General features: G+C 47.0%; 1 protein-coding gene across 4 annotated transcripts in view; it reads right to left on the bottom strand.

The window, feature by feature from the left end:
* Window positions 1-17,305, bottom strand: part of LOC147100016 (serine/threonine-protein kinase Nek9-like) — a 102,710-nt gene that overhangs the window by 77,384 nt on the left and 8,021 nt on the right. For 3 of the 4 annotated variants that reach the window (XM_085968581.1, XM_085968582.1, XM_085968583.1), the window contains exons 2-5: window positions 15,514-16,469; window positions 4,833-5,009; window positions 4,065-4,180; window positions 2,217-2,348 (exon numbers count right to left, since the gene is read on the bottom strand). In XM_085968581.1, the coding sequence (XP_085824707.1) occupies window positions 2,217-2,348; window positions 4,065-4,180; window positions 4,833-5,009; window positions 15,514-16,198 (1,110 nt within the window). In that variant the 5' untranslated portion in view covers window positions 16,199-16,469. Of the gene's footprint in view, window positions 1-2,216; window positions 2,349-4,064; window positions 4,181-4,832; window positions 5,010-10,103; window positions 10,568-15,513; window positions 16,470-17,305 lie in introns of those variants that run through there. The other variant, XM_085968584.1, reaches the window with a different exon arrangement.

The following is a 17,305-nucleotide window of genomic DNA, read 5'->3' as shown; positions in this document are numbered from 1 at the left end:
AGGACCTGTGTGCCAGGTGCCAGTGCTTCAGAGAAGGCCTGGACAGTTCTTCCCATTGCTTCGGACAAGGCAGGTGCCGACCGCTCCACTGCCTCGGACAAGCCCTGCACAGACCTTTCCAGGGATTGTCCGAAGCCCTGAACGGTCCTTTCCATAGCCGACTCAAAGCCGTGGACAGTCCTCTCCATTGTTGGGCCGAAGCCCTGGATAGTCCTGTCCATTGTTGCCCCGAAGCCCTGGATAGACCTGTCCATTGTTTCCCCGAGCACCTGGAGAGTCCTGTCCATTGTTGCCCCAAAGCCCCGGAGAGTCCTCTCCATTGTTACCCGGAAGTCCAACATACTCTTAGCCAATGAATCTATTGACTCAGGCATCTTCTCGACTGCAGCCATCAGATCCGTGTGTCTGACCCGGGCCTGTTTGCTCATCTCAGCCAGGCGACGGACCTCATCTGCACTCTGTGCAGCAGTCATCACGACCTGCCTTGCCCTCTGGGGAGACGGTGGCCGAACTTGCCTATCCCCCGTGCGTTGCTGCATGCCGCTTGGTCCGGCAACTGGTTCATCCTCAGAGCCACCTCCCCTCCCCTCCAGGGGACTACTATCCCCAGTCTGTAGATGTGTCAGCTCCCCGGATTCTGCAACGGCTGGTCCAGATTCCTCCTGGTCCTCGCCTCCGGTGGCATTGGCACTGGCAGCTTCAGCGCGTTGAGCCCGAGTTGGTGCTGCTTCATCTGAAAGTGGGAGGTGGAAGAGTGGCTTTAGCAAAAGGACAGCTTTGCTGAAAGGCATGCCAGATTGCGGCAAGGCTCTGACATGGCTGCACACTGAGGATGCATGCTGGCGGGGGGACCAAGTGGAAGGCAACAGGTGAAAAAAGTGAGAGTCTTACCCTCGCTGTCGGTAATGGGGTCGACAGATGCAGTGGTCACAGGACTAGACAGACGTCCTCCAAGTATCTGGTGCACTCTCTCCTCCAGATCCGTGAGAGTGACCACTTGTGGAGGTCCGCCACCGGTTCGACGCTGCTCCTTTCGAATCATCGCCAGCTTGGACTGCAGGGGAAAGAAGGGGAAGTTCTGTAACATGATGCCTTGAGACCTCATCGCATGCCCCCCATGGTGCAAGAGCCCTTACATGAGGCCTTGAGATATCATCGCATGCCCCCCATGGTGCAAGAGCCCTTACATGAGGCCTTGAGACATCTGTCCATGTGTGTGCCCAGAAAGGGCCATGGGTGCATGCTGACAGATGGCCATTGGGGCATCATTGCAGCAGGGTGCCCGAAGTCAGCTGCAGATGGCGGGAAGCACAAGTTTGCTAAACCATCACTCACCCTAACGATCCGTGTGAGGTCATTGAATTTCTTCCTGCACTGAACAGGGGTCCTGGTCGCCATGCTGCTGGAGTTGACCCTCACAGCAACCTCCCTCCAAGATCGTCGGTAAGCCTTCTGATTCGGCCTCTTGCCATTATCCGGATACAGGACCTCTCGACGGCGTTCAACTGCAGCCACCAAGTGGTCCAGAGCCTCAGTGCTGAAGCGCTCTGCTCTGTCTAACCTTCTCCATGCTGAACAAATTTGTAACGCCAGACAAGGGCGAGCGCCGATTCTGAGGCCTACAGGGCGTTGGGTGTTGAAGCTCAGGCTGACTGACCCATCCCTTTAAGAGCCGGCCGGCGCCTGGAGGTCTCGTGATTTCCTGTAATTGAGATCACCTGCGCTGCGCCCGTCCGCGTCGAAATTGAGTAGCGCCTGAACTTTTGCGCCTTAAGAGCACCGTGCAATGGCTGAATTAGCGCCTCAATCCCCTTTGGGGGCGATGCAACCCAATATCGCGCCAGGCGGCGATAAGTTTCGTCTGGCTATAAACTTTGCGCAGCGCCAGTTCTAACGCTTCAAGCGGGGCTATACCCAATTTCTAGGCCTTTATCTTTTATGAAATCTAATGTCATTACAGCTTGTGATATGAACAAATATCCCAGGTGCTCACTACATCAAATCACCTGGCGTCTCACTCTTTGTTTAGAGAAAATTTAAACAGATAGCCTATTGCAGCAATTTTTCTGCACATCAGAATCAGTTCCTTTCACTCATTGTACATTGTGACGTTGATTAATAGGGACCCAGAACTAAAGCTCCCTCTCATTTAGGAAAGCTTCCTTAAACTACTTACTGTTGGGAATCTTCCACCTAAGTATACCCATGTAAAGTACCTGCTGCGCCAGGTACTGTGCCAGTGTCCCACCATCTGCATATTCCATCTCAATCATCAGCACACCATCCTCTTCAAAGCTGTCATAGTAATTGATTATGTTGGGGTGGTCCAACATTGAAAGCACCTTCACCTACAGCAGAGGGGAGATAAAAAACCACAGTGTCAGGGGCTGTACACACTCACTCACATTGAACCATGGGGGTCAGTGGTTGAACACACTCACTAACACGGAACCATAGGGTCAAGAGCTGTACACACACATGCTCACATTGAACCATGGGGGTCAGTGGCTGAACACACTCACTAACACAGAACCATAGGGGTCAAGGGCTTTACACACTCACTCACATATCGGGCTGGATTTTCATTCAGAAGTCGGGAAGGAGGCAGGACTACAACTTTTAGGTTGTAGTCCCGCCTCCATCGAGATGCGGCCAATCCACGCGATTTTCCCTTGATTGACCTTGTTGAACCTGCCCAGCGGGCTCAGAAGGCCAATTAAGGGCCACCCAGCAACAGGTGACGTCACAGACTGAAATTTCATCTGTCACGACGTGTTGACAGATGAAATATCAGTGTTTCACAGCTGCTTGAAGCTGTCAAACACTGACAGCCTTACTTCTAACCGGAGTCCTTCTACGCAGACTCAGTTAGAAATCTCACCGGCACTGAAAGCTGCAGGCTGTCACTTGACAGATCGCAGCCATTCTGCTTTCTGTGCCGGCTGAATGATGAACTCCCGAAGCCTAGAGGAAGGAAGGCTAAAAAGGTAAGTACAGGTAATTTAAACTTCTTTACACACTTTAGACACACCAAACACACTTACCTTTGCACTCATGCACCCATCACTCACCTGAACACCGACATCGCGACCCCTCCAAGTCCTTCAACCCGACGGCCCGACTCCTCTAACCTGGCGTGGTTTGGAGCCGTCGGGAATCCCACACGAAAACCTTCAAAATAGGGATTAGGCTAAAAACTGCCTGTTAACTACCTGTTAATAGGCAGTTAATTAGCACTAATCCCTCCCCGCCTCAGGTCGGTGGGTCCCAGTGCGGGGCGGGTACCCGCCTCCTTTGAAACTTACATGGAGGCAGGTTTTGGGCGGGATGGTGTCGGGACCCCCGAATTCGGGATTTTAGCCCCCCGCACGCCTCGTGGCACACTGAAAATCAACCCCATGTACTCTCTGGAGTTTAGAAGAATGAGAGGTGATCTCATTGAAACATGTAAGATTCTGAAGGGGATTGACAGGATAGATGCTGAGAGGTTGTTTCCCCTGGCTGGAGTGTCTAGAACTAGGGGGCATAGTCTCAGGATAAGGGGTAGGCCATTTAAGACTGAGATGAGGAGGAATTTCTTAACTGAGGGTTGTGAATCTTTGGAATTCTCTGCCCCAGAGGGCTGTGCATGTTGAGTCTTTGAGTATATTCAAGGCTGGGATAGATAGATTTTTGGACTCTAGGGGAATCAAGGGATATGGAGGTCGGGCGGGAAAGTGGAGTTGAGGTTGATGATCAGCCATGATCTTATTGAATGGCAGGGCAGACTCGAAGGGCAGTATGGCCTACTCCTGCTCCTATTTCGTATGTTCTTATGAACCATGGGGGTCAGTGGCTGAACACACTCACTCACACAGAGCCATAGGGTCAAGGGCTGTACATACTCAAACTGAACCAGTGTCAGGTGCTGTACACACTCACTCACACGGAACCATAGGGTTATATAAATATCATATTAACACGATATTTTGTTCCATTACCAGCATTGCCAATTACCTCAGTGACTCTGTAGCTGCGCATGACACAATCAGGCTAGTTTAAATACACTGGAGATAAACACGAACCTCGTTCATTGCTCTCTGTCTCTCGATGTGGTTCAGCTCATGCATATTGATCTCTTTCAGTATGACCAGTGAATCATCATCCTTCTTCCGATACAGAACTGCTGTCCCGTAGGCTCCTGCCAGGACAAGGACACAGGCTCTAAAATACCTGTTCTCTGGCATAGAAAACTTAATCTTCACACAATTCACATAGGATTTATTTCCATCTACCCTAGCAAAATAATGTTGCTGTGATACGTACAAGGGCAAAATCACACACTCGCTCCCACTAGCATGACTACCAGAATCAGTAGCCGATCCTTCATCGTCGCTGGGTCAAAATCCTAGAATTCCCTACCTAACAGCACTGTGGGAGTACCTTCACCACACGGACTGCAGCGGTTCAAGAAGGTGGCTCACCACCACCTTCTCAAGGGCAATTAGGGATGGGCAATAAATGCTGGCCTTGCCAGCGACGCCCACATCCCATAAAAACAAATTAATAAAAAAAAAAATATCAGTTCCCCCCCCACCAATTCCCTGGCCACCATACTGAAAATCCCCAAAGCTGCGATGAAGGTTAAACAGACTGGACCATATCAGCTGAAGACACATTGAAGTTTGTCATCAAATATGTAGCTGGCGATGAAGCTCAAATCTAATTCATCACACCTTATTTTATTGAAAATATGGTCTACGTCAGGTTGTGAAAGGCAGACATAGTCCATGCCACCATTTCCTGGTCTATTGTGGTCCATCCAGTGTTGTCTACTTGTTCCCTGACCTCACCTTTTCCTACTACGTGTATCTTTTCAAACTCTGCCAATGTTTGCGGGTGTGGGCGCTTCAGTTTATCACTTTCACAGTAAAGATCTAAGATGTGCATCTTTACCCCATCCAGCACCTGGTTTGGGCCTGCCTGTATCTCATTGCCCAGCAGGTTTCTTGCCATGCCAACAGGAACACCTGCAAAAGAAAATTGTGGATCAGACTTTTGTCTCAAAAAGTTAGTAAAGCAGAGTATATATGCACCTCCTGCCTTACAGACACGAAATAAGCAACAACCTATTTAATTAATGATGTTGGCGGTGATCCAAGCAAAGAGCATTCTTAGATTCCTACTACAAAGAAGCTACAGGACAATACCAGGTGGTATATAATGTACTGCTTCCTTTGGTATCTGCTATAACCTCTCCTGTCCACTATTATTAGTTGCTGCCTCAAGGGTACACCATATTCTATCCAGAGAATACTTCCTCTGCCTCCCAATGTGAGGACAGCCATCAGCAGTTTCCTTTACCGGCCCAGTTCATTCTAGAGGGAAAGAACATGGTATCTGTTCCAACTCTACTTCATCCAGGCAAGGGGACAGGGATTGGGTGGTCAGCAGTTTAGTGGGAATAGGGTCGAGGGAGCAGGAAGTGGGTCTCACGGACTAGATGAGCGCGGAGAGGTCGAGAGGGCAGATTGGAGATAAACTGAAGATGCGAATTCAGGGCTCGGGGAGGGGGGAGCCTTAGAAGAAGTTTGGCCTGGTGGGCTAGGGGAAGGAAGGGAAGTGGCAGAGGCAGCTGATTCCCGGATGGTCTCAATCTTAGAGACAAAGAAGTCCATGAGTTCCTTGCACTTGTTGTTGGAGGTGAGTGTGGAGGAGAGGGGTTCAAGAAGACGGTTAGCAGTCGAGAATGGCAGCCGGGGGTTATCTCTACATTCCAGAATGAACCTGGAATAGTGAGCAGTTTTGGCAGACCCGATAATGCTTTATGTGGTCCAGCCAGATCTGGCGGTAAATGGCTAAACCAGTTGTCCGCCATATCCGTTCAAGTCTGCGTCCCTTGGACTTGAGGGAGTGAAGATGTGGGTCGTACCAGGCGGAATGGCCAGGGTGAGAGAAAGTAAAGGTTTTAGTAAGGACTAGGGCATCAAAGGTGGTGGTGAGGGTGTGGTTGAGCAGATCAGTAGCTGCAGAAATGTCATTGAGAATGGAGGGCCAAAGGCTGGACAGTTGAGATTTCGTAAGAACAAAAGGGATGGTCTGTGATAGGGTGGAAGGCAGGAGTTCTTTAAATGCTGCAAATGGGAATGGCAGAATCATCAACAGCTGCCGTGTGAAAAAAAATAGGGGCAGAGGTTATGGTCTGAAATTGTTGAACTCAATGTTAAGTCCAGAAGACTGTAAAGTGCCTAATCGAAAGATGAGATGCTGTTCCTCGAGTTTACGTTGAGCTTCACTGGAACAGTGCAAGAGGCCAAGGACAGAGAGGTCCGAGTGGGAGTGGAGCGGGGAATTAAAGTGACAGGCGACCGGAAGCTCGGGGTCACCCTCACGGACTGAACGGAGGTGTTCCGCAAAGCAGTCACCCAATCTGCATTTGGGTCTCCCCAGTGTAGAGGAGACCGCATCGTGAGCAGCGAATACAGTATACTAAATTGCAAGAAGTACAAGTAAATCGCTGTTTCACCTGGAAGGAGTGTTTGGGGCCCTGGATGGTGGAAATGGAGGGGGTCAAAGGGCAGGTGCTGCATCTCCTGTGCTTGCACGGGAAGGTGCTGTGGGAAAGGGAGGGGGTGTTGGGGGTGATAGAGGGAATGGACCAGAGTGGACCTGGGCAGCTGTTGATGATTCTGCCATTCCCATTTGCAGCATTTCACCACTCCTGCTTTCCACCCGATCACAGACCTTCCCTTTGGCTCTAAATGTCTAATTACAGCAATGCGGAGCCAGCACTGTAACTGTGAGGTTGAAGTGCCCTATGGACTTGTAATTAAGGTACAGTGTAGTGTTAGCATGATAACATTACAACTTAGTAAATTAAACCCATTAGTAATTTGCATCCTACTGATTAGTACAATTAACAGGTCTGGATCCCAGAAGCATATCTACTGTAAGCTTAATTAGAAAATAAATTATTTTCAAAACATTAACTCAACAGCAGTATCTAGATTTCTTTAATGAACACCAGCTTTATCTTAAATTAGGATTGAATACCAATTTGTTTGATTCCTCCTTAGGTAGCTTTCTGTGCCTTAGACTGGAAAAGTGCATTTCATTCAAATTATTTCACACTGTTCCTAACAAGGCATTATCAAAGAACATTGGGATTTGTCTAAATTAGCCATTCTGTGTCCAGTATCTAGCATTTTGTTCAAACAATTGTGTCTTTAGCACAGTTCTTGCAGATGCTTATATGCCTTGTACATAGGAACAGGAGGAGGCCATTGAGCCCCTCGAGCCTGTTCCACCATTCAATGAGATCATGGCTGATCTGTGACCTAACTCCATATACCTGCCTTTGGACCATATCCCTTAATACCCTTGGTTAACAAAAACTAACAATCTCAGATTTAAAATTAACAATTGATCTAGCATCAATTGCCATTTGCGGAAGAGAGTTCCAAACTTCTAAAAGAAAGACTTGCATTTATATAGCGCCTTTCACGACCGCCGGACGCCTCAAAGAGCTTTACAGCCAATGAAGTATTTTGGAGTGTAGTCACTGTTATAATGTTCTACCACCCTTTGTGTGTAGAAGTGTTTCCTAATTTCACTCCTGAAAGGTCTGGCTCTAATTTTTAGACAATGCCCCCAAGTCCTAGACTCCCCAACCAACGGAAATAGTTTCTCTCTATCTACCCTATCTGTTCCCCTTAATATCTTGAAAACTTCGATCAGATCACCCCTTAACCTTCTAAATTCTAGGGAATACAACCCTAATTTGTGTAATGTCTCCTCGTAAATTAACCCTTGAAGTCCAGGTATCATGGTTCACACACATATACACACACATAATATATATATATTATATATATACACGCGCACACACACACATATATACGTATACATATACAGGAAACTCTTTGGTATCCGGCACCGACGGGACCGGGATGGTGCCGGTTGATTAAAAATTCCGGATGACGGAGAGGGTTATCTACCGAGGCTATTTTTAACAAACAAAAATTTAAAAAATTAAGAAATGTGCAGTATACAGTAATTGGGTACTCACTTACAGAATGTTGTGTTAAATGGATGGTGGAAGATGCTTGATTAAGTACAGTACTGCCAGTTGATAACTCTTTAATTACTTAACAGTAAAACAAACCTTATACAGTAAACGACTGTATACAGCGCGGCAGAGTCAGACTCCTGTTATTGAGGTGTTCGGACTTCTGACAGCGCCAAGAAGCCGAGTAGTGGCAGTTTGGAGAACTACCCCCACTGACTAACTCGTCCACCGCGGGAGACTCGGACTCGGGCTCGGCAACATTTCCAGTTATTGAGGTATTGTTTTCGGAGTATGAATTTTGCTGGTTAATAGAGAATTCTGGATATTTAGGTGCCATTTAAACGAGAGTTTCCTGTATATGCATACTTAATACTAACTGAATGAGCCCTGGAATAGGAATATGATTCATTAACACAATATGACGCACAGTACCTTTAAGAGGTCACAGCACTTCCACTAACCATAACCAGCACTTTGGCCTGCTGTTCGTCCACACACATTACCTTGTTCATATTAACAGCACCAGTTCAGATTGACTGCTCAGAAGTAAACAGACAATAAACTGAAGTTATTTAGACTTCCTTTCCTTTCAAAAATTAAAGGTGCCTGAATGCCAAGAAGTTATTTTCTCCCAACTACGTATTCGCACACAAGCAGATTGACCCAGACAATTTCTACTTTAACACCATTATATGTTCAGTGCTTTTTGGATAAATATTAATCTGGTACACCTTGTAAAAATACAGAACAGTGACATATTGAAGTGAAACCAGGGAGGTCTCATTTGCAAGGTCACTGGCTTCCTGGAATTACACTATCTTTAGTCACTGGGGTAAAGCTTCTTACTTTTATATTAAAAGGCCTGATCTGTAATTGGTGTTCCGAGTCATTTGTTTTGTCCCCCAGTTTCCTTCCCTCCTCTCCTGAGGGTGCTGCCCAGTAACCCTGTAACTGGTCTCTAGAGGAATCAAGGGATATGGGGGTCGGGCAGGAATGTGGAGTTGAGGTTGAAGATCAGCCATGATCTTATTGAATGGCCGTGGCTTGAGGGGCCGTATGGCCTACTCCTGCTCCTAATTCTTATGTTGCCCCAACTACATTCTTCATTCTGGACAGTTAAACTCTGGAAACCTGCCACCCCACTCCACCACCATCGCCACTGGCCCCGGACACTCCTGACCCCATGCGAATTCCCGGGGTCAGGGGCAATTCCGTAAAGCGGGTGGGCATCCCCAGTAGCAGCATGGCTAAATAGGGCAAAGGAAATTGGCAAAGGAGGCCAGCCGCTGGGGAGGACTACCGACAGGTCTGGACAAAGAGAATATATTTTTTTAAGTCTGATGCTATTCCAGAAAGGCCGGTAACCTAAGGGAAATCAATTGCTTCACAACCAGCTGCCTTAGGAAACCAGCCTTTCCGCAGTCCCACTTCTACCAGAATAAGAATTAGGAGCAGGAGTAGGCCACACGGTCCCTCGAGCCTGCTCTGCCATTCAGTAAGATCATGGCTGATCTTCGACCTCAATGCCACTTTCCTCCCCGATCCCCATATCCCTTGATTCTCCTGGAATCCAGAAATCTATGTATCTCAGCCTTGAATATACGCAACAACTCAGCATTCACAACCCTTTGGAGTAGAGAATTTCAAAGATTCACAACCCTCTGAGTGAAGCAATTCCTCCTCATCTCAGTCTTAAATGGTCGACCCCTTATCCAGGATGTGGTCCAGGCAAGTACTGTGCTCCTGCTTCATGCCTGGGTGCATTATAATGGGGCACAATGCCACTGGATGACATAATTCTGCCATCTCCACCCCTTTCCCTGACATTACCAGGAATGTGGAGGAACACAGGAAGTGCCTACTCACCCACTCCTTGTGGAAACCCTGCGAACCCAAGACAGGAAGGAGACCTGACGTAACTAGACCCACACCAAATTCTGCCCCGACTACCTCTTACCCATCCCGATAACGGCCCCAGTACACCTAAAATCCCACACAAATTTAGAACCCATGTGTCAGCAGGCTACGTAACCGTGGAGCCGGATTCTGTGCTCACCTGACATTCATACGCTTGTACTTTCCTGCAGCGGGCACTGATGAGCAGCCGGGAGTGCAAACCTCAGCTGATCTTTCCTGTTGCTGGAGCCCCGAGGTCATTTGTTGCATCCTAACTGGTGACCCAACTGTTCAGCACACACACCGCAGATCAAATTTGGGCTCTTCTACCCTCTATGGCTTGATGCCACACCAGGCAGGGCTTTCAACTGCTAGACCATTAAAGACCTTCTTTGCGAGTTCCATTCCTCTTTCTCACAGGGGGGTTTTCCAACCTGGCATGTATCTCACACTGTAGCCCCACAGCCCGCCAGTGCCGCTTCAATAAAAACTCTGCAGATGTCTAATTTAATCATCAGAGACATAGAGATGCTTAATGATGCAAAGGCGAAGCAGTTACTTAACGAGATGCAAAGATTGGAATGATACTCCAGCTGAATGCAGCAGACGCTCTGGGAATGGTAACACGGCTCTTTGAGAAGCTCATAGTGGAACAGGAATAATCATTAGCTCTGGTCAATAATTTATTTGCAGAAGTATTTTGAAGCAGAATCGATTTTGGGTTTATCCCACAGCTGTTAATGAAAGTGAACTTGCGGGAGGTCTGCTGATTGCATGAAGTGTTACTCAGCTTAGTCATCCCGGCTATTTAACCGTTACTACTCAACTGAGAACTGCATCGTAAATGATAAAAACTAATTGGGTAATTAATATATATTAAGACAATCAGCTTTACTGCTTTAGTAGAGGGAAATTGTATAACTGCTGATCAATTATGTATGTCAGCCGTGGCTCAGTAGTAGCACTCTCGCCTCTGAATCAGAAGGTTCGTGGGTTCAAGTCCCACTCCAGGGTCTGGAGCACAAAAATCTAGACCGACACTCCCAGTGCAGTGCTGAGGGGGTGCTGCACTGTTGGAGGTGTCGTCTTTCGGATGAGTCATTGAACCGAGGCCCCGTCTGCCCTGTCAGGTGGACGCAAAAGATCCCATGGCACTTTTCGGAGAAGAGCAGGGGAATTATCCTCGGTGTCCTGGCCAATATTTATCCTCCAATCAACATCTAAAACAGATTATCTGGTCATTATCACATTGCACACTTTAGGAAGATGTGAAGGCACCCGAGAGGGTGCAGAGGAGATTTACCAGAATGGTTCCGGGGATGGGGAATCTTAGTTATAAGGGCAGGTTGGAGAAGCTGGATTTGTTTTCATTAGAGCAAAGGAGGTTGAGGGGTGATTTGATCGAGGTGTACAAGATTATGACGGGTTTGGATAGGCTAGACGGGGAAAGGTTGTTCCCACTAGTTGATGGTACAAGGACTAGGGGACACAGATTTAAGGTTTTGGGCAAGAGATACGGGGGATGTGAGGAAAACTTTTTTACACAGCGAGTGGTGATGACCTGGAACTCGCTGCCGACGGAAGTGGTGGAAGCGGAGACACTCAATGTTTTCAAGGGGAGACTGGATAGGCACTTGGGGGAAATAAACTTGCAGGGCTACGGGGATAGAGCGGGGGAATGGGACTGACTGGATTGCTCTACAGCATAGAGTCATATGACTTTATGCTATTTGTGGGAGCTTGCTGTGCGCAAATTGGCTGCTAAGTTTCCTATATTAATTACAACAGTGACTACACTTCAAAAAAGTACTTAATTGGCTACAAAGCGCGTTGGGACGTCTGGTGGTCGTGAAAGATGCTATATAAATGCAAGTCTTTCTTTCAATTAGCTCACTGGCTTACAAAACTCTGCTATATTGAACAAGCAAACCAATGCTGCCTTCACATCCCACAAGTTTAGCATTGGTGCAAAGCTAAAACCCCTGAGCATGGACACTAAAACTGAGTCCTATGGCCAGAACCGACTCCGAAGTAAACCAGAGTGAGACTCCATCGCCCAGGGAGTCTCACTTCAATTTGTTCCAGTGCTAGGTGGGGTCCCAAGCACTGGATGCAGGCTACATTTACACTACAACAGCAGGTCAGTGCAAAGAAAAACCACTTTGCAGTCTAACTGCGCCCTTAATTCTGCTGTCAAAGACTTGTGAGGAGTCTGACTGGAGAGACTCTCATTTAGAAGCTGAACACTTCTCTGCACAATTAATATTATAACAAGCTCCCATATTATGGGGAGTTTATTACGGTTGAGGGAAACATTAATAGTTTGTTTGGTAAAAACTGGTTAGTCATTTCCTTTACAGAATGTTGGAGTTAATTATTGCCCCGAGTTCTGATAATACAGGTAAATAATTAAAATATTCCTCAGTGTAATTATTTGTGTGAGTCTCCTGCTGGCAAGCTCTGACCTCAGAATATATAAAGCCCAGTAAAGTCTGATTAGTAAAGCTGGCAGATCATAGGCGGCAGCAGAGAATTGCTGGAATCAGTGCCACGAATCTGCAATCATCTAAATTGCATTTTGTAAAGTTCCGTTCACTTGAGTCTTCCTTTATAGGCCGCTTGAACAGAACCCGCAGTGTTATAATTTTGGTATCAGAAATGGGATCTTCAGCCAGAACATGATGAGTGACTCAGATAATGAGAGTTCCTTCAGCGAAGGGTTGAAGGTAAGCAGTCCGCAGCTGCGATTGATGGGGACCGAACACAGAAACGGAGGAGCCTTCCTAGGTGGCCAGCAGCTCCAAACCCTATCCAATCTCATGCGTGTTTTTAGATAAAGGAGGGAAAGAGTCAAGATCCAAATTCCATCTGCTGCTGTAGCTAGGGAAGCTACTGCACCAGATGGCAAGCTAAGTCAATCAGTGCTGTAGGCGTATAAAGATACATGTGACCGTGACCAGCAGACAAAGCCAGATCAGCAATGTGATGGGCTACAGATGGAAGCAGAAGAACTGGAGAAGAGGCCGGAGGAATTAAAACAGGAGGTGCACCAAACTTCAATCAGACTAATCCAACAATAAAGAAATTTGTGCCACGACAGAAAGGGTTAGTTGCTTAGTCAGCCAGACCAAACTACATTGTTCATAAGTGATAGACAGCTCAGGTATGTAAAGGGGTAATGCACAATAATATGCAGGGGAGGGGGGAGTACTACTTCAGGCTTGAAGAAGCGGTGGAACAGCAGGACACCAATCAATAGCAATCAGCAAAGACGTAGCTCCAATCACAGGCGTCAGATAGATGAACTAATCAACTGTGATGACAATTTCATCATATAACTCAAATGTCTCAGTCGCTAATGTTAACAATGGAATATAACCCAGTGATTCATCATTATAATAACAGCGAGGAGACTCTTAGGGAAGAAATTCATCTGATTTGCCTTGTGCTAGTCAGGCTCTGTGATGACAGACAGCACACTACGTACACACACAGACTGAAGACTGTTCATGAGTGTGCCCAAGACTACCTTCAGTTAACTACAGAGACAGGCACAAAAGAAATTAGGGCATGAGATCCACTGTAAAACCCGGAGAAGCCTTTTGACTGTCCAATCTGCAAAGGTGGCAAATTTTTGGTAGGAAAAATAGGAACATCACCCACACCTTAGAAAATAAGAAACTGAAAGGGGTAGAAGAGCAAAGGGATCGAGGGATACAGGTGAACAAATCATTAAAAGCAGCATCACAGGTCAGCAAAACAATTAAAAATGCTAACAAAGCACTGGGATTTAGTTCTAGGGGTGTAAATTCAAAAGTAATGAAGTTATGTTAAACTGGTATAGGACCCTGGTCCTGTTCACCCCTGTGCTTGCTCACTGACCTACATTGACTCCCGGTCCAGCAACGCCTCAAATTTAAAATTCTCATCCTAGTGTTCAAATCCCTTCATGGTCTCGCCCCTCCATTTCACCGTAACTTCCTCCAGCACTACAACCCTCCGAGATCTCTGCGTTCCTCCAATTCTGGCCTCTTGTGGATCCCCGATTTCCTTCACCTCTCCTTTAGCAGCTGTGCCTTCAGCTGTCCAGGCCTGAAGCTCTGGAATTCCCTCCCTAAACCTCTCTGCCTCTCCCTCCTCCTTTAAGACATTCCTTAAAACCTACCTCTTTGGCCTGTGAAGCGCCTTGGGATGTTTTACTACGTTAAAGGTGCTTTATAAATGCAAGTTTTTGTTGTTGTTGCTGTTGTTGAAAATGGGAGTGTTTAGGTACTGGAGGATGAGCTTCAAAAGCCCCAATGGCCTATTTCTCTTCCTTGACTTTGCTTTGCTTTTTATGATGTCACTGTCACTACATCATTGGCAAGTCTTCCATGATTCATACTGTTTATTAACACTCATTTACACTCTCTTCATTTACAGTATTTTCTAACATCTAAAGCTCCACATAGAGTGGTCACCTGCCGATATTTATACTCCTTAAACGCATCCCTTCTTTGCTATTCAATTGGGCCTCTCTTGGGTACATATATCTACCGGATACCTACCATATATTATCCATTCCCTATACCTATTCCCTATTGGGAAATCACAATAACGGAACAGACAGAGAGGTATTATATATGGGACTCTTATCAAGTGGAAACTATTAAATTGAGTTTCATTGAAATGTTGGTAAATATATTTTGGCCTGGAATTTGCGGTCAGCACTGGTCTCAAAGAAAGCTGCCCACTGAGATTTTGTGATCCCTGTGGCAAGAAGTTTGCCTTTTTCGACGCGCAGGAGATTTCAATGCAGTATAATGGGGAATCCCTAACGCGATCTGTTGTGACGCCAACAAGCTGTCTAAGCAGCCAATCACATTGCAGAATTCTCACAGACAGGGAAGCAGGAAATGCGAACCTGCGTTTATCCTGACTTTTAAAAAATGTTAGAGAGAGCAAAAACAAAGATTAGAGCTCTTGCATGGAGATAAGGTAAAATAATAATGAACAAAGTCTAAAAAAATATTTTTTAAAAATTGAAAGTTTCTTAAAAATTGAAATTTTTATTATAATGGAGAAATTTGACACTCCACAAAATTAAAATTAGTTTCTCAGGGCCATAACGTTTGTTTAGCAGTCAGTGCGCTGTTAAAACCCCAGTTACACCAACAAGGCCTAACATTTAATGGGTTACTTAACAGTGATATTACCGCGGAAAAGCCCAAGTTTTCGTCATTTTCACTGATTTCACGGATTGCCGGCTGTGGGGGTGGGCCACAGCGCAGCCAGTGCCGGAGCAGTGAATGACTGACTGCAACTTCAGGATTTCCACGTTTAGATGCACATGTGCTACGTCCTGAAGTTGCGGTCAGTTTCAGAGGGGTAATGATGGCGAACGCTGTTAGCCCGCCATCGTTACCCACCGCAAATTCCGGCCTTTATCCCGACATTAAATACAGAGATATATCCGGAAGATACTGCTGATGTACAATTTTGGATTCAACTACATGAGGACAAAAAAGAATTTCTTATTTGTAAATGACTCGTATAATAAAATGTCTAACATAAATATATCTACAATATACCTGTCAGAGTCTTCAGTTCTCTCTTGACTGCCTCCAGGTCTGCAGTCACTAGGGCGGTACAGCCCAGGAAGTCCATGTTGGCTTTTGATTCTTCCACATCCAAGTGATTGGTCACAATATTATTAAAGAATCTGCGCAGAGCCATATGCTCATAGACAGAAATTGGTGTAAGTGTCTGAATCTCTCCAGCACCACAGATATGAATTGCATCTTGCTGATTATGAAGAATGAAGGCGACGGATTTGACTTTCTTTCCACTTAAAGCCTCAGCAACCTGTGCTGAAATAGAATCCAGTGTGGAGGACTCGTACGTGTAATTCAGCACAGTCACGTGCGGCCACGATGCACCTGTAATATCAGAACAACGTTTAACTTTAGTGCAGACTATTAAAAGCCTCGGAGTGGATAAACTACGTGCGATATCCAATCCAACAGTAGGGTTTTTCCCCTCTGCAGATTTTCCTTCAGTTATCTGTTGATCAGAGTAATCTCCACCTTGGCTAGCTCTGGAGCAGTGTGCCCGCTCCACTTCAGTCCCACCTGTATTCTTTATTCTTTCAAGCTCCTTTGGGCTGCTTGAACATGGCTCAAACTTGTTGTCAGATGAATCTGAGATAACCCCACTGTCTGTCTGCATTGACGATCTCCTTATGCTGTGGTCAGGATTGATGGTAAGGCCACTCATTTTGGATTGTAAAGCAGTGCGTTTGGGGTTGGTAATATTTCTGAATGGGCTTTCTGTTTACATTTGAATCGTGCATCAACACATTGTTTCATCTTCCAGGTTTCCGAGTCTGCATTTGCACAGTGCACCTGGCTGTTGCGCCACAAAGTGCCAACGGTCTATTAAATCCTTTCTGAAGCCATTGCCAGCATTCTCATCATCAGTGTTGGACTGTGAATTGTGCGAATCTTCAGTGGTTTCATTTGCTGCCTGAATGTGTGAATACTGTCCTCTGTGGATTGGGGAGAAAATGCAATAAACATAAGCAGCTCTTGGGTGTTCCTGTTAAAATAAACAGATATTCTGTTAAGAAGAAAAACCCACAAATAAAACTGGAAATTCTGACGTACTATCCCTTGGCATTCATCAAAGCATAAGGAGGAAAAGTGTTAATTAGACATAGGCCTAGAAATTGGGTATAGCCCCGCCAGCTCGTTTGCGCCGTAAATTTTGCGCCCGCCGCGGAGCCAGTTGTGCCCGCCCCATATTCACTTTCATCGCCCCAAAGCGGAACCGGGCGCTGTTCCAGGGTTTGGCCGCCCCGCTTGGGGCGCTGAAAGTGAATTTCAGCGCTGCCGGTCCCGCTGCGCCACCCGATGCGGAGCGGTAGGCTGCTGTACTGCAGGCCTCCCCCTTCTCTTAAGGGGGCGGTGCCTGCAACGGCCGGAGCCCCGATTGCAAGTGCCGGCAAAAGAGCCCGGCACAACGGAGAAGTGCCGGGCTCCACGGAAACCAGCCGGCAATGCCGCGGGGGGGGGGGGTGGAGGAGGCCGGGGAAGGAGGTGCGGGCAGGCGGCCGCCGAAAAAGCAGCCGCCCCGCACCTTCACCTTAACTTGCGCCGCTAAGGCTGCAGTAAGGACCCGGTCTCCCGATGTTGTTAGCGCCCGCCACGGAAGAGGCGGCCGCTACTGAAGATGGGGATCGGCGTGGTTTCGGGCGGTACCGGGGCACTGCGCACACCGATGACGTCATCGGTGCCGGCGCAGCGCTACCGGCTAACGCCGATGTTAGGGCCCACCTAATTTTGGGCGCGACGCAACTTCCGGCGCAACCCACTCTTTTGCCCC

This window comes from Somniosus microcephalus, chromosome 27, assembly GCF_052327205.1.
Source record: "Somniosus microcephalus isolate GS21.2 chromosome 27, FLI_Smic_1.0, whole genome shotgun sequence".
Classification (NCBI taxonomy): domain Eukaryota; kingdom Metazoa; phylum Chordata; class Chondrichthyes; order Squaliformes; family Somniosidae; genus Somniosus; species Somniosus microcephalus.
The sequence above is the reverse complement of the archived record's forward strand: the minus strand, read 5'-3'. Positions and strand labels throughout refer to the sequence as shown.